General features: G+C 33.9%; 1 protein-coding gene across 2 annotated transcripts in view; it reads left to right on the top strand.

Annotated features, from left to right (window-relative positions):
• Positions 1 to 21,553, top strand: part of SNX16 (sorting nexin 16) — a 62,492-nt gene that overhangs the window by 23,594 nt on the left and 17,345 nt on the right. The window contains exons 5-8 of one of the 2 annotated variants that reach the window (XM_017667458.3): positions 806 to 875; positions 16,463 to 16,599; positions 17,138 to 17,260; positions 17,976 to 19,505. In XM_017667458.3, coding sequence (XP_017522947.3) covers positions 806 to 875; positions 16,463 to 16,599; positions 17,138 to 17,260; positions 17,976 to 18,054 — 409 coding nt within the window. In that variant the 3' untranslated portion in view covers positions 18,055 to 19,505. Of the gene's footprint in view, positions 1 to 805; positions 876 to 16,462; positions 16,600 to 17,137; positions 17,261 to 17,975; positions 19,506 to 21,553 lie in introns of those variants that run through there. The other variant, XR_001854193.3, reaches the window with a different exon arrangement.

Raw genomic sequence — 21,553 nt, 5'->3', positions numbered from 1 at the left:
TCTTCCTTTGTTTAATATATCAAGAAATCATATTGTTCTTTTACAGCTAAAAAAAAAAAACAAAACAAAACTTGTCTCCACATTTATGTTCTAACACACACACAAAGTTGTCTCTCAGCCCAAAATTGCTTTTATAATGAGGAATATTTTTGTGCACAAGGAAATTCAGTTTTCTACCCTCCTAACCTATTTCTGGTCTTTACAAAGTGTAATAATACCATATTATTTCATTACTTTGAAATTTATGATGATTCAGAAGTAGGCTAGTAAGAAATTTTTGTCTTGAGCTCTCTAGGGAAAATATTTAAAGTTAATGTAATAAACATGATCATAAGAAAATCTTTAACATGTTTCATAGTATTTTTAGTTACTTTAAAGCATCTCCTTACATTTGCAGGAACAAATGAAGTGTAAATTTGAAATTGTATTTCTTCAAGATAATAACTTTTTTAGATTGGCTCAAATTAATTTTCTTTGAAAGTAATATTGTATCCACCATTTAAGTTGGTCTTCTGTATCACTATTCTGAATTATGTTTTATGAGCTGTAGTGTTTAACACAAATTCACAATCTCTGTGTCCATTAAGATCTTAGAAAATAGCTTGAAATCTTTGTATCTACTAAAGATTTTATATTTGTATTTGGTTACTTGCATGAGAACACATTAACCAACTTTCTTATTTTGGTATATCAGCAGAAAAAACTTACTTCAAATACTATATAGCTTTCAAGAAATTTTGCTTTTTGCTATCTTTTGTAAACTTATTTGTTCCTCACCTAATTTTTTTTTTTTCCCTTTGAAAAGCCTTGCAGTAAGAGAATTTCTTTGTCTGGATGACCCACCAGGTCCATTTGATAGCCTAGAGGAAAGCAGGGTAAGTGCTATATTATATATCACAGGAAAAGAGGAACAAATAATAAGTACAATAACTACATTGTTTCTTGAATTGAATAGCAAATACCAAAATATTGTAATTTTAAACCATGGTAGTTTTGCACAGAAAGCTTTTAATGCTTAAGTCAAAGGTTTCTTTCATTTAAATACATGAACCCAGTTCAGAGAAAAATAAAAATTCATACTTGTTATATAGTCAATGAAACTCTAAAATTAAATTTAACATTTATTCTCTTTTTTACTGTTCAAAAAAAATTATTAAATTATTTGGAAATTTATTTTACTACATTTAAAGTACATTTGTATGCAAGTTTTCTTCCATCTAAGTATCAAAGTAAAGAACCTACAGTTAAAATCAAATTTAAAACTTTTCTTCAGAGGTAAGTTATTGTCTTGTTATCAGTTCAAAGCTTGATGCTACTCAGATTACGCTAATTGACGTATTAAAGTGGCGTATTTCTTGAAGCAGTTGGCTAGAGTCACAAAACAGATTTGGTGATAACCTGATATGCAAGTTTTTTCCCCAGATGTTTAATGGTGCTTAAATGGAACAGATTTAATTAGTAGGTTTGTAATGGTTTTAGTTAAACTGAGTCAGTTCTTTGTATTAGAGGGAATGCAATAGCTTTATTGAAGTAAAATTTTCATCCATGAAATTCTATTCTATTGTAAATTTACAATTTAATAATTTTTAATAAATGTATAGAGCTGTGACATCACCTTAATTCAGTTTTAGGAATTCCCATCACCTTGAATAAAATCCCTGCAAGCCATTTTGCCAGTCAGTCCATGCTCCCAGCCCCAGACAATTACTGATCTGCTTTCAATCTCTACAAATTTGCCTTTTCTGAATATTTCATATAAGTAGAAATATGTATATGTACATATATGTGTTTCTGTGTATATGTATAGATATATACAAAATATTCAATGTGCATAATCTTACATATACAGCATGTATAACATAAAGTATATATAATAGTATAGTATAAACTATACATAATCTTTGCATCTAGTTTCTTTCACTTAGCATAATGTTTTTAGGTCATCATTGTTATAGCCTCCATCAGTATTTCATTACTTTTATAACTGAATGGTTTTGGTTTTCCAGTGTATACATACATATACCACATTTGTCCAGTCACCAGTTGAGGGACATTTGTTGGATTCTTTCCAGTTTTGTGCTATTATGAATAATGCTCCTGTGGCCACTGTTATTGAAGGCTTTGTGTGGATATATGTTTTCATTTCTCTTGAGTTGGTCTCTCAGGTGGAATTTTTGGTTTTGTGGAAAATTATGTTTAACTGTTTTTTATAAAACTTTCAAACTGTTTACTTAAATTGCTATAACATTTGAACAGTATCTGTGTTTTGGATTATAGCCATTATGGGTGTGTAGTGCTATTTTATTATAGTGAGTTTTCATTTCCTTAATGATTTTTTATGTTGATCATTTTTCCATATGCTTTTTAGCCATTTTATATTTGCTTTGATAATTTGCCTATTTAAGTCTTCTGCCCATCTTTTTAGTTGGGCAATTTGTCTTACTGAGTTGTAAGAGTTCTTTATTTTGAATATAAGTCCTTTATCAGAGACATTATTTGCAAATATTTTCTCCTGGCCTGTATGGGTCCTTTTATCTTCTTCTGAAGCACTTATGTTTTTAATTTTAATGAAGTTTATTTTACCACTTTTTTTAGTGGTTTATGCTCTTGGTGTTGTGAGAACTCTGCTTAGCATGACATCACAAAGATTTTCTCCTTCATTTTTTTCTAGCAGTTTTACAGTTTTAGCTTTTACATTTAGGTCTATGATCCATCCTAAGATACATTTTTTTTGAAGATGTGAGTAAGGTTCTTAAGTTTCTACAGAAACCTAATTGTGTCAGCACCCTGCACTGAATTGGGTTGGCACCTTTATCAAAAGTCAAATGAACTTAAAAAGGAAGGGTTTGTTTCTGGGCTTTTAATTCTCTTCCATTTATCCTCGTTACCTATCCCTCAGCCCGTACCACGCAGTCTTGCTTACTACAGCTGTCTTACGGTTTCTGTTTGCATAGTGTAGCTTCTCCCATACTTTTTTGCTTTTGGTCTATGTGTGTCTCAGTTTAAGGTCTGTCTCTCACAGGTAACATATAGTTGAGTCCTGGTCTTTTTTTCAGTCTGACATCTTCGCCTTTTACAGCTGTCAATTTGCAGTTTATTTTCTGTCTTACTTGTTTTGGTCCTCTTCCTCCTTTACTTTGTACTGTGTGAAATATTTTTTAGTATGCCATTTTGATTCCTCTGCAGAAATTTTTACCTATTCTTAGTTACTTTTTGTGGTGGTTCTAGGTAGCAGAGTATGCTTTACATAGTCTACCTCAGAATAATACTTAATTCCAGTGAATTATAAACTGGGCTCCAGTATATCTCCTTTTACTTCCCCCTTCTTTATGTTGTTATTGTTATGTATTTTACATATATATATATATATATGTATCTTGTAAACCCAACAGTGCAGATACTTTCTACAATCTTTTCTTCTTTAAAGAACTTAATAAGAAAACTACTGTGTAGATTTTTATATTTATCCATGTATTTACTATTTCCAGCCTTCTTCCACCCTTCCTGAGTATTGATGTCTGGTGTCACATCCTTTCAGCTTCAGGGCCTTTAGTGTTATCATACGGCAGGTCTGCTGGCAGCAAATTCTCAGTCTCTGTTTATATGGGAATGTTCCTATTTGAAGAATAGTTTTGTTGACAGCTTTTTTTCTTTCAGTGTTTTGTGCCTTTCCACTGTCTTCTGGCCTCCATTGTTTCTGATGAAAGTCTTTGGCCTCACTGAGCCGCTTGGATTTAGTAGGTTAATGCTGTCTGTTAAGCTTGGGAAGTCATTGGCCATTATTTTTCAGTCCTTTTCTCATGCTCTTCTGCTTCTAAACTCCCATTACCTGTGTGTTTGAATGCTTCATATTGTATTACATGCCTCTGAAGTGATATTCATTTTTCTTCAGTCATTTTTTTTCTATTCTTGTGATTAGATAAGTGTATTGATCTTTCTTCAAGCTCACTCATTTTTTTTCTGACATCTAAATCTGAACTCTGCTGTTAAGTCCCTTTTCTTCATTTTTCATTTCAGTTTTTTTGCTTTCCAACTGCAGAATTTCTGTTTGCTTATTTTTTTTGGTCATTCTATTTCTTCACTGAGATTCTCTATTTGTTGAATCCATACTTGGCATTAAATCTTTCTATCTTTCAGGGCAAGTGTTCCCTTTCTTGTTCAAAATCAACCATCTGTTCTTCTACATGAGTTTTAGAATCAACTTGTGAATTTCATGAAAAACCCTGTTGCAATTTTGTTTGGAATATAATACATTTATTGATTAATTTTGTAAAGAACTGCATCTTCCTATCAATAGACCTTTGCTTGCTTAGTTCTTTTTTAAAAATCCTTCAACAAAGGTTTATATTTTTTTCCTTAAACTTCTAAGGAATGCTGTAGGATTTATTCTTACGGGTTTTGTTATGTCACAGTTTTTATTTTTATTACGTTCTAATTCATTACATTGTATTACTGATGTTTGTGTATATGTCACATCCCTGATTAAATCTCTCATTAGTTTATAGATCCTTTTGGATTTCATATATATAGGTTATCATATCACTGAAATATTGTTATATTTTTTCCTTTCCCTTTTTATATTATTGTGCTATCCTGGGTCTTTGGAGTTAAATAGAAGCAGCTATAGTGAGCATCCATTTCTTTTCATCCTGACTAAGGGAAATGATTCTGTATTTCATTATTGAGTATTGTTTTTTTCTACATGCTGTTGGTAGTTGTACATTTTCTTTGCTTTTATTTTTAAATTAAGGAAGTTCTGTTCCTAGTTTCTAAGAGGCTGTGGTGTGTTCTTAATACTTTAGTTTGCATCTGTAAAGATCATATGGTGTTTTTTAAAATCAATTATTGTGATAAATCACATTCATATATTCTCAAATGATAAAATACTCATTTGTGGGATTACTCATGAATTCACCATTTTTTTAATTGCTGTATTTGAATTGTAATGATTTTAGTTAGGATTTTTACATGTGTAATTTTCCTCTCTGTTACTGTCACTAAGTCTGGTGTCAAATTACAGCAGCCTTACAAATAGAGGAATAGTCCCTCTTTTTCTGTTCTCCAGTATCATTTCAGTAAGATTACTGTGTTCTTTGAATGTTCACTAGAAGTCCCTTGTAAAACAATCTAAGTCTTATATTTTCTTTAGTTGTTAGTTTTATGGATAGATCTTTAACAACTTACTATGTTGTTTTTTTTTAATGACTAGAATTTGTTCAAATTATCTGTTTCTTTGGAGATTGATTTTGACATATTTTCTAGAAAATTGACAAATTTCTATAGGCTTTACAATACATTGATATAAAGCTGTTTTCTCAGATTTTTAAACACTTTACATATCTTTATCCACTTTCAATCTCACTATTGTTTCTACTACCCTTTTTCTCTTATATTTGGTAAATTTTAAGTCTTTTCAAATAACAATTTTTTTAATTTCTTGATATTCTTGATTGACTAAATTATTCTCCTGTTTCTGTTAGTTCTTTTTACTTGGTCTTAATCTTCTTTTTTTTGACTTCTTAAGTTACATGCTTTCTCAATTGTTTCTATTACATACATTTAGTCTACAAATTTCTTTTTGAAGTACATGCTAACTGCATCTCAAAAGCATTAAGAAATAGTATTTTTCATTGTCATTCATATTTTATATTTGTAATACCTTCTTTATAAAGCTCAATTCTCTAAAAATTTTCAAACTTTAAAATTTTTCCTTATATTATTAACTTTTTCATTTATTTGCATTTTTATAAGAGAGTATGTTCTGTGACATTGATTCTTTATTGTTAAGATAGTTATTTGTAATCTTTGCAATCTGTATATATTTGATGAAATTTTTAAATTTTCCATGTGTGCTGGAAAAGATTATGTATTTCCTAATTGTATGTTCAGGATTCAGTATGTATTTGTCAGATCAAGCTTATTAATTGTATTGTTTAAATCTTTTAAATATTTGCTGAATTTTTTTTTCTGTTTACTCCATTAACTACCAAAAGTAGTATATTGAATTCACTCATGGTTGCAGGTTTGTTAAATTTTTCCTTGGAATTATGTAGTTGAAATATCCCTGGTGAATCATTATTTCTGTTATTGGACAGTGACATTTTTTGTGCCTAAGAATGTTTTTCACCTTGAAAGGAACTCAGTCTGCATACATCCTTTGTGAGGGAGAATGAGTAGATTTCCCTATTGCCTGATAGGTATTTTTCTACCTCTATATTTAGAGTGTGTTTCTTGTCAGCATACAGAGGTAGATTTTTGTTTTTTGATAAAATCAGAAACGTTTGCTTTTAACTGGTGAGTTTATTCTGCTATGTATAGTAATTAACAATATATTTGTATTTATTTCTGCCATTTTATTTTCTGCTTTTTATTTACCCTGATTTTTTAATGCTGATTTTTCTCCTTCCATTTTATATCCTTAGTAAATTTTCTTTTTTCCCTTTTTTTCTCTACTCTTGGTTTCTAAGTTCTGTATTCACTGTCTTTTATTTAATGGTCATATGTTGTTCTCATTAAATAATTTAGAACCAAGTTGTATATAGTCCTCCCCAAAGGTAGCCATGTTATATTTTATACAGTCAGTGCTTCTTTTCATTTGCCTATGTATTTTTCAGTTTCTTTCCTCACCATTCCAGATTCATCTCACTTTCTCCATTGCAGTCCAGTTAACTTCTTAAATTCATTCAGTAGTTCTGGGGAATGCGTGTTGATAATGTTTAGGTCTTTTAATGTCGCTCTTGCATCTCACTCTCTCCATTGCAGTTCAATTAGCTTCTTCTTAAAGAACTCCATTCAGTAGTTCTTTTGGTGAATGCGTGTTGATATGTTTAGGTCTTTCAATGAAATGTTTTTAATCTTGCTCACATTCTTGATGTATGATTTAGCTGGGCCTAGAATTCTACCTTGCTAGTCATTTTTCTCAGGGCTTTGAAGAGTGTTCCACTGCCTTTGACATATGTAGACTGTTGCTGTGAGGCATCTGTTCTCGGTTCATCATTGTCTCTTTATAGTAAACTGTCATTTCTTCCTGGTATTCTCTTTGGGCACTTGCAGTTCTACTATGTTGTATCTGGGTGGTATTTATTTATATTTCCTTGGGTTGTATTATTCTTCCAAAATCTGAAAATGCTAGTGTTTAATCAGTTCTGAAAAATCTCTGTTGTATTCTCTAGTATCGCTTCTCTTTATTATTTGTTCTCTCCTTTTGGAACTCTATTTGTAAATATATATATTGGCTACTTTAGTTTTCCATCTGCCTTAATCATTCCTTCATTATCTATATTCATCTCTCTTTGCTTCATTCTGGGTAATTTTATTAGTTTGAGCTTCCAGTCTTCTGTATGGTCTTCAGACAGGATTATTCTGCCATTTTGTACTTCCTTTAAGATTTTAATACTATTGACTATATTTTACAAACAATTAAATAGTTATAAAATGCAGAAATGGTTTTTTTTGGTTTTTCTCAAGTATACCTGATGTGATTTGTGTTTTTTTTTTTTACTTTTTATTTTGGTATCATTAAGCTACAATTACATGAAAAACAATATGTTGACTAGACTCCCCCCATCATCAAGTCCCGCCCACATACCCCATTACAGTCACTGTCCATCAGCATAGTAAGATGCTATAGAATCATTACTTGTCTTCTTTGTGTTGTACAACCCTCCCCGTGCTCCCATCATACATTATATCTGCTAATAGTGATGCCCCTTTTTTTCCCCTTATTCTTCTCTTCCCACCTATCCTCCCCAGATCCATTCCCTTTGGTAACTGTTAGTCTATTCTTGGGTTCTGTGAGTCTGCTGCTGTTTTGTTCCTTCACTTTTTTTTCTTTGATCTTATACTCCACAGATGAGTGAAATCATTTGATACTTGTCATTTTCCACGTGGCTTATTTCACTGAGCATAATACCCTCAAGCTCCATCCATGTTGTTGCAAGTGGTAGGATTTGTTTTCTTCTTATGGCTAAATAATACTCCATTGTGTATATGTACCACATCTTCTGTATCCATCCATCTACTGATGGACACTTAGGTTGCTTCCATTTCTTGGCTATTGTAAATAGTGCAGCGATAAACTTAGGGGTGCATATGTCTTTTTCAAACTGGGCTGCTGCATTCTTAGGGTAAATTCCTAGGAGTAGAATTTCTGGGTCAAATGGTATTTCTATTTTGGGTTTTTTGAGGAACCTCCATACTGCTTTGCACAATGGTTGAACTAATTTACATTCCCACCAGCAGTGTAGGAGGATTCCCCTTTCTTCACATCCTCACCAACATTTGTTGTTGTTTGTCTTTTAGATGGTGGCCATCCTTACTGGTGTGAGCTGATATCTCATTGTGGTTTTAATTTGCGTTTCTCTAATGATTAGCAATGTGGAGCATCTTTTCATGTGTCTGTTGGCCATCTGAATTTCTTCTTTGGAGAAGTGTCTGTTCAATCCTGTGCCTATTTTTTAATTGGATTATTTGCCTTTTGTTTGTTGAGGTGCATGAGCTCTTTATATATTTTGGATGTCCACCCCTTATCAGATATGTCATTTATGATTATATTCTCCCATACTGTAGAATGTCTTTTTGTTCTATTGATGGTGTCCTTTTCTGTACAGAAGCTTTTTAGTTTGATATAGTCCCACTTGTTCATTTTGACTTTTGTTTCCCTTGCCAGGGAGATATGTTCATGAAGAAGTGACTCATGTTTATGTCCAAGAGATTTTTGCGTATGTTTTTTTCTAAGAGTTTTATGGTTTCATAACTTACATTAAGGTCTTGATCCATTTTGAATTTACTTTTGTGTATGGGGTTAGACAGTGATCCAGTTTCATTCTCTTACATGTAGCTGTCCAGTTTTGCCAACACCAGCTGTTGAAGAGGCTGTCATTTCCCCCATTGTATATATCCATGGCTCCTTTATCATGTATTAATTGACCGTATATGTTTGGTTTAATATTTGGAGTCTCTAATTTGTTCCATGGTCTGTGGGTCTGTTCTTATGCCAGTACCAAATTGTCTTGATTACTGTGGCTTTGTAGTAGAGCTTGAAGTTGGGAAGCGAGATCCCCCCTACTTTATTCTTCTTTTTCAGGATTGCTTTGGCTATTCGGGGTCTTTTATGGTTCCATATGAATTTTAGAACTATTTGTTCCAGTTCGTTGAAGAATGCTATTGGTATTTTTATAGGAATTGCATTGAGTCTGTAGATTGCTTTAGGCAGGATGGCCATTTTGACAATATTAATTCTTCCTAGCCAAGAACATGGGATGAGTTTCCATTTGTTAGTGTACTCTTTAATTTCTCTTAAGAGTGTCTTATAGTTTTCAGAGTATAGGTTTTTCACTTCCTTGGTTAGGTTTATGCCTAGGTATTTTATTCTTTTTGATGCAATTGTGAATGGAATTGTTTTCCTGATTTTTCTTTCTGCTGTTTTATTGTTAGTGTATAGGTATGCAACCGATTTCTGTGTATTAATTTTGTATCCTGCAACTTTTCTGAATTCAGATATTAGTTCTAGTAGTTTGGGAGTGGATTCTTTAGGGTTTGTTAGGTACAATATCATGTCATGTGCAAATAGTGACGGTTTGACTTCTTCTTTATCAATCTGAATGCCTTGTGTTTCTTTGTTTTGTCTGATTGCCGTGGCTAGGACCTCCAATACTATGTTGAATAACAGTGGGGAGAGTGGGCATCCCTGTTTTGTTCCTATCTTAGGTGAAAAGCTTTCAGCTTCTCGCTGTTAAGTATGGTGTCGACTCTGGGTTTGTCGTATATGGCCTTTATTATGTTGAGGTACTTGCCCTCTCTACCCATTTTGTTAAGAGTTTATATCATGAATAGATGTTGAATTTTGTTAAATGCTTTTTCGGCATCTATGTAGATGATGATGTGGTTTTTGTCCTCCTTTTCATTGATGTGGTAGATGATGTTGATGGATTTTCAAATGTTGTGCTATCCTTGCATCCCTGAGATGAATCCCACTTGGTCATGGTGTATGATCCTCTCAATATATTTTTGAATTCAGTTTGCTAATATTTTGTTTAATATTTTTGCATCTATGTTCATCAGGGATAGTGGTCTGTAATTTTCTTTTTTTGTAGGGTCTTTGCTGGTTTTGTATTAGAGTGATGCTGGCTTCATAGAATGAGTTTGGAAGTATTCCCTCCTCTTCTATTTTTTGGAAAACTTTAAGGAGAATGGGAATTATGTCTTCTCTGTATGTCTGGTAAAATTCAGTGGTGAATCCATCTGGCCCAGGAGTTTTGTTCTTGGGTAGTTTTTTGGTTACCAATTCAATTTCATTGCAGCTTTTTGGTCTGTTCAGATTTTCTGTTTCTTCCTGGGTCAGTCTTTGAAGATTGTATTTTTCTAGGAAGTTGTCCATTTCTTCTTGGTTATTCAGTGTGTTAGCATATAGATTCTCATAGTATTGTCTAATAATTCTTTGTATTTCTCAGGGGTCCGTTGTGATTTTTCCTTTCTCATTTCTGATTTGTTTATGTGTGTAGATTCTCTTTTTCTCTTAATAAGTTTGGCTAGGGGGTTATCTACTTTGTTTATTTTCTCGAAGAACCAGCTCTTTGTTTCATTGATTTTTTTCTATTGTTTTCTTCTTCTCAATTTTATTTATTTCTTCTCTGATCTTTATTATGTCCTTCCTTCTGCCGACTTTGGGCCTCATTTGTTCTTCTTTTTCCAGTTTCAATAATTGTGACTTTAGACTATTCATTTGGATTGTTCTTCCTTCTTTAAATAGGCCTGGATTGCTGTATACTTTCCTCTTAGAACTGCCTTCGCTGTGTCCCACAGAAGTTGGGGCTATGTGGTGTTGCTGTCATTTGTCTCCATATATTGCTTGATCTCTGCTTTAATTTGGTCATTGTTCCATTGATTATTTAGGAGCATGTTGTTAAGCCTCCATGTGTTTGTGAGCCTTTTTGTTTTCTTTTACAATTTAATTCTAGTTTTATACCTTTGTGATCTGAGAAGTTTGTTGGTACAATTTCTATCTTTTTTAATTAACTGAGGCTCTTTTTGTGGCCTATTATGTGGTCTATTCTGGAAAATATTCCATGTGCACTTGAGAAGAATGTGTATCTTACTGCTTTTGGATGTAGAGTTCTGTAGATGGCTGTTAGGCCCATCTGTTCCAGTGTGTTGATCAGTCCCTCTGTGTCCTTACTTATTTTCTGTCTGGTGGATCTGTCCTTTGGAGTGAGTGGTGTGTTTAAGTCTCCTAGAATGAATGCATTGCATTCTATTTCCTCCTTTAATTCTGTTAGTATTTCTTACATTTATATCATTGCTCTTGCATTGAGTGCATATATATTTATAATGGTTATATCCTCTTGTTGGACTGACCCCTTTATCATTATGTAATGTCCTTCTTTATCTCTTTGTTTTGAAGTCTATTTTGTCTGATACAAGTACTGCAACAGCTGTTTTTTTCTCCTTATTGTATGCATGAAATATCTTTTTCCATCCCTTCACCTTTAGTCTGTGTATGTCATTGGGTTTGAGGTGAGTCTCTTATAAGCAGCATATAGATGGGTCTCGCTTTTTTATCCGCTCTGTTACTCTGTGTCTTTTGATTGGTGCATTCAGTCCATATACATTTAGGGTGATAATTGAAAGATAATGTACTTTTTGCCATTGCAGGCTTTGGGTTCGTGGTTACCAAAGATTCGAAGTAGCTTCTGTACTATCTTACCATATAACTTAACTCGCTTATTAAGCTATTATAAACACATTATGATGATTCTTTATTTCTGTCCCTTCTTATTCTTACTCCTCCATTCTTTATGTGTTAGGTGTTTTATTCTGTATTCTTTTGTGTTTCCTTTGACTGCTTTTGTGAGTAGTTGATTTTACTTTTTGCCTTTAGTTAGTATTTCGTTGGTCTGCTTTCTTTTCTGTGATTTTATTTTCTCTGATGTCATTTATTTAGTCTTAGGAGTGCTTCCATCTAGAGCAGTCCCTTTAAAATATCCTGTAGAGGTGGTTTGTGGGAGGCAAATTTCCTCAACTTTTGCTTGTCTGGGAATTGTTTAAGCCCAGTCAAATTTAAATGATAATCGTGCTGGATACAGTATCCCTGGTTCAAGGCCCTTGTGTTTCATTGCATTAAATATAGCATGCCATTCTCTTCTGGCTTGTAAGGTTTCTGTTAAGAAGTCTGATGAGAGCCTCATGGGTTTTCCTTTGTAGGTGATCTTTTTTCTCTCTCTGGCTGCCTTTAATACTCTGTCCTTGTCTTTGATCTTTGCTGTTATAATTATTATATGTCTTGGTGTTGTCCTTCTTGGGTCCCTTGTATTGGGAGATCTGTGGGTCTGAGAGACTATTTCCTCCCCCAGCTTGGGGAAGTTTTCAGCAATTATTTCTTCAAAGACACTTTCTATCTCTTTATCTCTGTCTTCTTCTGGTACCCCTATTATATGAATTTTTTGTTCCGTTTGGATTGGTCACACAGTTCTTTTAATATTCTTTCATTCCTAGATATCCTGTTATCTCTCTGCCTCAGCTTCTCTGTATTCCTGTTCTCTGATTTCTATTCCATTAACAATCTCTTGCACCTCATCCAGTCTGCTATTAAGTCCTTCCAGAGATTGTTTCCTTTCTGTTGTCTCCCTCTGGACCTCATCCCTTAGCTCTTGCGTATTTCTCTGCAGGTCCATCAGCATGGTTATGACCTTTATTTTGAATTCTTTTTCAGGAAGATTGGTTGTATCTATCTCACCAGGCCCTCTCTTTGGGCTTGTCTGAGTGATTTTTGACTGGACCAGATCCTTCTGCCTTTTCATGGTGATAAAGATCATTGTAGGCAGGTAGCATATGTGTCAGCTGGGAGAACAAAGTCCCTTCCTGCTTGCTGGTTGCCTTTCCCTTCTCCACTGCCTGTGTCAGTTACCCACAGACAGGGAGCACTCTCTGGGATAATCTCCTCAGCTGCCATGGGCCAGCCAGCCCTCAGGATACCCCAGAGCCCTGCGGAGTGTGAGAGACACGTAGGGTATGTTCTCCTGCGAGAACGGCACCCCTTCCTGCCCTCTGGACCTTGCTCCAGCTTCCTCTCTCTGTGCTGGGCAAATTAGCTGCGCACTGGGAGGAGACTCTACGTCGTTGCTGTGAGCGAGGCCACTCTCCGGCTGCTCTGCCACTGTGGTGGGTCAGCCGGTTTGCTTGCAGCACTGGCCAAGGGGAGTGAATGGCAGGTGGCTTATCACCGTGAGGGGCTTTGCAGCTGGGTTACCTACCAGAGGGTTGGCACCCCTGAAGTTCCTTAGGATTACCAGCCTGCTGGGCTGTGTGTGCCGGGATGATTTTGTCGAGCTGTTAAGCCCTTGTCCCTTTAAGACTTTTAAAAAAGTACCTACTTTTCTTTTTATCCGGGGCAGCTGGCTGTGGGGACCCACTCGCAGTCTCTGTCTTGGATTTTACTTTTTTGTTTCTCTCATATCCAGTACACCATGCAATGTGTGTCTGTGCTCCCAGTGCAGATTACTTGGGCTGGTTATTTAGCAGTCCTGTGCTTCCATTCCCACCCCTCTCTGATTCTTTCCTCCCACCGGTGAGCTTGGGTGGGGGGAGTGTTTGGGGCCTGCTGAATCGGTTTTTGTATCTTACCCTTTTCGTGAGATGCTGAGTTCTTGCAGATGTAGATGTAGCCTGGTTGTTGTACTGTATCTTCTGGTCTCTCTTTTAGGCATAGTTGTATTTGTAGTATTTTCAAAAATATATATTGTTTTGTGAGGAGATTTCCAGTGCTATCTTGAGCCTCCTTATCTGGCTACCTGATGTTTTATAATAAGTGGCTTTTACCTACCTTCCAGTCATACACATTCATATTTTTTGGTCTCTATTAGTTGTTATCTGAAGGTTATGGGATTCTAATCCTTCTGTTTTTTGGATGTGTTTACTCTCTCTTATGTTGTATAATTTCCCAGTGTGTTTTGTAATTTGTGACTTTAAATTCACTTTGATTAGAACATTGTCTGTAGGAACCCTGAACATTGAGTTTGAGGGTATATTCTTCCTTAAGAGTTTCTTTGCTTCTACAGAGATAACTTGAGTATTGTTGAACCTGGACAATTTTTATGCTCGTTTCTCAACTTAGGTGTTTCTGACCAACTGTGATATACAAATTCAAACCCCAAATCCACATGAGGCATTAGCCCATGGTTATAGATTCTTCAGGAAAGACTTAATGTCTTCCACCTAAAGGCCAGGATGAAAAACCAGTCTTTCTTGATGCATTCCTATGTTGATGAGTGACTTTTATTAATGGCTTAGTTCCTTAGGGCCCTTACTTTATCCTGAGTATCTCATTTCTTATCCTTAACCCCTCAAAATGTGGCTGACTCTGTATCTGTTTTTCCATCCTGGTGTTCAAGGTTTGGATTACCAAGAGCAACCTTTCCTCACCCCTTCTTCTCCCACTCCCTGAAGTTATCATGTCAGTGCTCATGGTGATGACACTTACTTTTATTTCTCTCCATTTGTGCCCCCTGATGTTTATTTCTATTTATTGTCCACATAGCTATTTTTAAGTTGGGTTTTTAGCTAGGCATTTTATAACTGGAGGCCTTAGTTTACCTAGTTTATCTTTATTGTTATCAGTGGAAGTTATTCATTGTTCATTTATGTTATTTTTCTTTATGGTCTTATGTTCTATTTACATGATAATTGAAAACATTTTTTTTTCATAATTTACTGATATGGCACTTTGGTTAAGAACTAAAAACAACAGAAATGAGTATAGAGAGTAAATGACAAAAGAGGAAATATTTATGAGGCAGTGGGGAGGCAGGGAAGAGGAAGAGAAAAGTGGAAAAGACTGGGTTACCTTGAGCCATTGAAATTAAGAGAAATGGAGTGACTAAGATGCCTGCCTGGTGGCTTAGCTGAGTAGGTGGTAGAGCAGATGTTCCCTTGGAAACACTGTTTGACCTACCATTGGAACATTCAGTTGGAGTGGACCAGTAGGTATATGAATGATGTCTGTGTATTTGAGAAAGTTCTGGACTACAGATTAACAAAAAATACAAATACAAAAATGGCAACATTGAAAATCTGTAGTACATAGTATATAGATGGTAGGTGAAATGATAACAGTAAGTGCTAATTGCGCAGAGATGGCATACAGAGCAGGAGAACATATAATCAAGGACAAAATTCTGATAAATGCCTGTGTGCACAGAACAGGTAGAAGGCTAAGAAATAACTGTCAAAGTGAGGGGGCAAACCAGGAAGTTTTACATAGGCCAATGAAAGAGGATCCCACTTAAAATTTTTTAATTTAAGGCAGTAGTGATTTGCTATGAAGGTAAGAAAAACAGAACTTTGGATTTCACAATTAGAAGGTCATTGTTAGCCTTTGCCTGGGCATCATTAGTAGAGAAAATTTAATGATTTTAGAAGTGAAAGGGGAGTTAAATTTGGTTGATAAAAAAACTTTTTTATTTTGAAAGGAAGGAAATGCATTAGGAAGAGACACAAGAGGGTGGTGTGAATGATTTTGTTTTTATATGGAGACATTTCTAGGGTTTACTTATTAATGAATTTCAGTAAAGTTTATTTAGCAAACTTAGAGGCTAGAAGAGGAAATGATTGAACATTTAAGAGAGAATGTATGGAGAGGGCAAGCTTCCACAGAAAATAGGGTTTAACTTGAAAAATCATGTTCTTAAGGACAAGAACAGGATGCAGGTGACAGTTCAGATTCTGGGGATAGTTCAGATAGTTCAGATATTGTAGAGGATTTGCCATGGGTGAAGGTTTAAAATAGTCATGGAGGAGGAGACAGGGAGTGGTAGATAACTAAGAACCATTGATAAGTGGCACTGAAAACCTCATCAAGGTAAATGATTCAGATATTTTTTATGGCATCATTCTTCATGGTATGTGTGATTTTGTTTATTTGTTTTAATCTTTATTTCAGCGGTATTTAGCATCCTGGGTGTAAAGGACAGAATGTCAAGTTGGAGTGAATATGGTGATAGGAGAAGCAAGGGGAAAGCAATGTTGGGGGTATTAAAATAGTGTGTCTTCAGAGCTAATACAAAACAAATCAATAGCCAGTTTGGGGTTGTGGTTTTTTTTAAGTGTATTCACCTAGGACTGGGCACAAATAAGGCTAAGGAGACTAGAAACTAAAACAGTGGTCATTAGTAATTTTTTTCCCCAATTCTGCACCAGAGGGTTTTCACATTTTCATTTCAGGCGCCCTGTGTTACTCAGGAAAGGGGGCATGTAGCTATAAGACCTCCTGGTAGGTGGGGACTAGGAGAACCTAGATAGCAGAGACCTAGAAAGATGAGAACAAATACAAAAGTAGAGAACTAACAGGTTGGGCTGCTACCTATTATTTTGATTATTGTGCTCTTTGGCTCTGCAACAATGTTCCTAAGAAAGGAACTGCACCAGTAATTTTCTTCTTTTCCACTGTGTTTTTTTGTTTTTTTTCAAGGCCTTCTGTGAAACTTTAGAAGAAACAAACTACCGTTTTCAAAAAGAACTACTTGAAAAACAAAAAGAGGTAGAATCACTGAAGAAATTGCTTAATGAGAAGCAACTTCATATAGACACCCTTGAGGACAGAATCAGGTGTGTTCTAAAACTTGTGTTTTTAGTCTATTCAGTTCTTAATATGCTGGGCCAAATGCCCTTGTATTTTATTATTTAGGAAATTTCTGATTCCAGAAATCTTAGACTCTTGGTTTACTTTGTTATAGATTGGGAAAATTGTCTTTGATTATTTATTAGAAGGGTGGAAACTCCAGGAAAATAAGCCTCTGGGTATTCAACAAGATAAGCATTATGCATTTTAACCTATTTAAATGGTGTCTTTTTTCTAGGCATTTATGCCAACTTTCCACATATGAAAGATCTAGTTTATTTTCTCATCAACATGTAGTGAATTGATATTACAAATTATTTTAAATTAATCATAAGTACGAATTCTCTGTTGATTACAAGTCAGCAGTTTATTAGCTTATTAGTTTCTAAAAACTGAGGGAAACAACTGGGGAAATAGACATTAAGAATGACCGAAGGCTGCTAAACCTACATGAATTCACATATAACAATAAACATATACATTTTCTACTCATAGAAAATAACTTGATGCTTAATTTACTTTTAGAACATTGTCTTTAGAACCTGAAGAATCAATGCATGTGTCAGTAACAGAAGAAGGTGGACAGATCCTAAAGGTGGAGTCCTCTGCACTTGAGGTTGATCAAGATGTCTTAGATGAAGAATCTAGGTAAATAATGTTTGGTTCATTATAACCTAACCATCCAAGTAATTGGCAGGAAGTAGGCATAATACTCTATAGAGAGTACTTCTTTATGAACTCAGGGTTTTTGTATCATGAATTGGCTGAGCAGAGAAAGACTGTAGATAATCAAGACTGTCCCTAAAAATGAGTCTTTAGCATCCTGACTGCAAATTTTCTCATTACGTATTTTGAAAATATTTCTGAATTAACAGGACTGTGAGTTAATTCATTAATTTTGCAAATCTTGACAAATTAATCTCCCTCAGTGTCAGTCTTTTTCCATTCAAAGAGTGGACATTATAATAGCAACTGCCATAACCTCTCAATGAAAAGATAGTATTTTTTAAAGCACACAGAATTTTTATCACATAGAAATCTAAGATAATAATAATCCTTTAATGGTAGTGGTTCAGCTATAATTACATGAACAAATTTTATGTTGGGAAAGGTCATTACAAACTAGGTTTTTTATTGATAATATGGTAGTGGGAGAGCTAAAAGAGTTAAAAATATATCTCCAGTGATGTTATCTGGGAATGACAGCTTGAAAATATTGAATTTCTCATTGAATATGTAAACATTCTTTTCCACTAAATATTTTTCATTAAATAATGTAATATTCTTTACATGAGGTAAAAACAATTTTGAAAGGTTACATATATCCAATATTTTCATTGATGTATTTCTTCTTTTTTTGCAGAGCTGATAATCAGCCATGCTTTAGTTTTAGTGAACCTGAACATTCTATCAGACATAGAAGTAGCAGAAGTGGCATGTAATGCTGAAGAAGACTAATACATCACAAGCAGTTCCTTCCATTTTTATGTTTCAGCAAATTTAGATGAATGGCAAATTAAAAAACAAAAAAGAATGAAGCATTTACAAAAAAGAGCAAGACTGCACATGTATAAAGTTTACATAGTTTCTTTAAGTTATTGGGAAGGAAATATGTTCAGTGCTGCTTTGCATTATCTTTTATCCAAACTTTGTATTTAATACACTAAAACAAATCTAGAGTTCTGTTAGCAAAACCCACATTTGTAAATACTGGGCATAAATTATTTTGGTGTTTTGCCAATATATTCTTCCAAACTGATAGTGTGTGCATGCACTCTGGATGTGTGTGGTTCGTGTTTAAATCACCAGTAAATGGACATTAATTGCATGTTCCTATCGGATTGGTATATACTTCTGTGTATCTGTCACAGTATATTTTTATTTATGGTTTAAATCACTGGTAAAGATGTACTGAGTCTTAAATATTGACGTGTTTACCATCTCTAAATAAAAATTGTCCCTTTAGAATGTTGCTGCTATTTAAAAGAAGAAGAAAACTTTGTAATACCAAAGGAAAAATGGAAGAGCTATAATAACATAACTAAAGTGGTAAAAATAGCTTTGATTTTAAAAGCTAATTCATTCGTATAAAAATACTATAATAAGTGTCCCAGTTTATTTTATTACACTTGTCTATTTTCTACATAATCTTTATCTTAAATCTCTGCCTGTAGAATCAGTGAGTTTGCCTCCTTCAGAATACTACCTCTTTTTGCTAATCAAGGCATACTCTTCTGAAAATATAGATTGTAAGCAAATAGGGAGTTATATAAAAAATAAAAAGCCATATATACTATAAATATAAATAGCCCTAACTATATTAACTGCCGGCATTGCATTTGTTTTTCCATATATGTGAATATGTTGCTATAAGGTATTAAGACTGATTTTCTTTTTAATATATTTACCCAGGTGATGCACTTTATAATAATTAAACTATTTTGTGCCAAGTTTAATGGGTGAATTTCTTTAGGAAGTAAAGTTAGGAAAAAGAATTATGTAGTGCCTTCACTGTTTCACTTTTTACAAAAGTCTCGAAGGGTCTGTCTGTGAGTTTTATGGAAAAATGTTTATTTCAGCTTTGCTTATAAGTGCCTTGTTTCATTTTTATAGTATGAAGTAGCTCATTTATTTTCTGTTTTTGCTGTTTTGCATTTTGCTGTTAATAAAGCATTGTAATCTTGCTAGCATTTTGAAATCCCATTTGGTATATGGAACTGCATATGCTTCCTACAAACTGAGGGAAACAACTGGGGAAATAGAATAACAATCTCCATTTCTTTTTTCTTCACCATCTACAAGTTTATTAGTATCTTGGTGTAGATATTAAGATTTGGTTGTTTAAAATGCTACTGACATTAACAGATGCATATAAATTAATGGCTGTTGTTAACCTTGATCTAAAAAGGAAGATGCTTTTTACCAAAGTACAAACAATTATAAAGTCTTCAAAATGCACAGGTATGCTTTCAGATCTATTTTCCACAAAGTGTTTAAAAATGTGTTTACTATCTTGGGAGACAGAAAGAATATAATAAACTGATCTGCTTATTCATTTCAAAATACTATTCTAAACTTAAAAAGATTTAAAAAAGAATAATTATTTAAATTAATATTATTTTTAGTCTAATTAAAAAAAATTATCTTTGCTAAATTCCAGATATTATAGTTCTATATAGTCTCTGTCTTAAAGTGAAGACTTACAAAATACACTTTCAAAATCTGGTCTTTCAGAAGATTGTATTTAGTTTTGGATGGGCAAAGAAAAACTCTTGTTAGTTAGATAAACCATTATTATTTATATTTGGGATTTACTTTTTTTACTTTTATAATGGATTTTTTTCCCAGTATTATATTCATTCAATAAATTATTTTTTCAAAACAACAGTAGCTGTGTTGTTCAGATCTTGAATACAGTTTTCCCCTTTAGTTTCTATGTTCATCTCTTAAAATTATTGTGAATTTAATTATGGTTAACTGCTGCATTTCACAGATAAGGAATGAGTCTGATTTTCCTTTTTTTTAAGTTTATAATGCCAATCATTTTAAGTCTTTGTGAATAGTATAATGCACTTCAAATGTAACCAATATTAATAAAAAAAAATTGAACAGAACTGAAACAGAAAATACTTTTGTGGATACTCTTTTACCCTTTTAAAAATTAAGTTCACTTATAGGTAATACAGCCATAAAACTTACCATTTTAAAATGTGTTTTTTATCTGTATACTATAGTAAGATTAGCCATTTAAAGTGCATTTACTTAGAAAACCATGTTCCTCAGATAAATCACCTATGTAGTCTGCCTCACCTGTCTGTGATGTTAGAAGGAAACAGTGACCCTAGGTCTAAGAATTATTTGTCTGGTCTTGAAGTGAATTTTGTTACTTATAGGAATAGAGGAGTTTTGGGACTATGTTAAAACAAGTTTGTATTCCCAACTAGTTTAGAAAAATCCAAATTTAACCCTCTGGGAGATTTTCAAAGAGCTACATATTTGATCCTCGTTTTGGTTCTTAATAACAAGAGGTGGAATTGCCTTTATTGCTTTGAATTTTGCTTCTCTGCTGTTGGCTTCTACTAGCGAAAACAATATCAAAACTTCAATTTCCAATATATATGGCTTTTAGCTTGGTAACTACTAAATCACACCATATACCTTTTATAAGGACTTAAGGGAGAAAATTCTCTTTGGTCTTGGTACCAGTAAAGCCTGTGCTTCTAAAAGATTGGTTTTTATCTTACAGACTCTGTTACTGTTTTCTTCTTTGTTTTGTTTTTGGGGCAGCTCTAAGCCAAATTATAGTTCAACTAGAGCTACTATATAGAACCCTTATGAGTAATGCTTTTGTGTTATAAGTATGACTTTATTTTTCTATCTGAATACCTCGTAACTCCAATTTTCTTCTCTATTTTAGATCTTCTATTAGAACAGAGGTATTTTTGTACTGATAAAGTCTCAGATTTGAATGACATTTTAGAGTACAATAGGTAAGAACTGGTCACAGTATTGACACAACTATGGCACCATTAAGTGGTGCCAGGAATTACACAAAGCTAAATTATTCTTCCCTTTAAAAGATGCCTTTAAGCAACCTCAGTGAGTGTGGAGTGCTGACGTAGGAAAGATAGCTGGTGGTAAGCTATGGTAAGTTCTTGGCCAAGGCACAATATTGATGAACTCAGATTATGGCTTTAACCATAGCTTCAAATTAGAACAGACTGCACATTCCACTTTTTTATATTTATCTTTGACAGAAAAGTAGAAAAATGTCATTATCTCCACACAAAACAACGATAAAAAACTAACAGCCAATGTCTACTGAACAGATGAAAGATAGTGTTTTATTGTAGTAGGTACAGTTGAAGACTAAGTATAGACTAAATACGCTAATGTAGTGTTTGCAACCTTGTCAATTGCAATCAGAGAGATATTAGTGTT

This window comes from Manis javanica, chromosome 2 (genome assembly GCF_040802235.1).
Source record: "Manis javanica isolate MJ-LG chromosome 2, MJ_LKY, whole genome shotgun sequence".
Classification (NCBI taxonomy): Eukaryota; Metazoa; Chordata; class Mammalia; order Pholidota; family Manidae; genus Manis; species Manis javanica.
The sequence above is the reverse complement of the archived record's forward strand: the minus strand, read 5'-3'. Positions and strand labels throughout refer to the sequence as shown.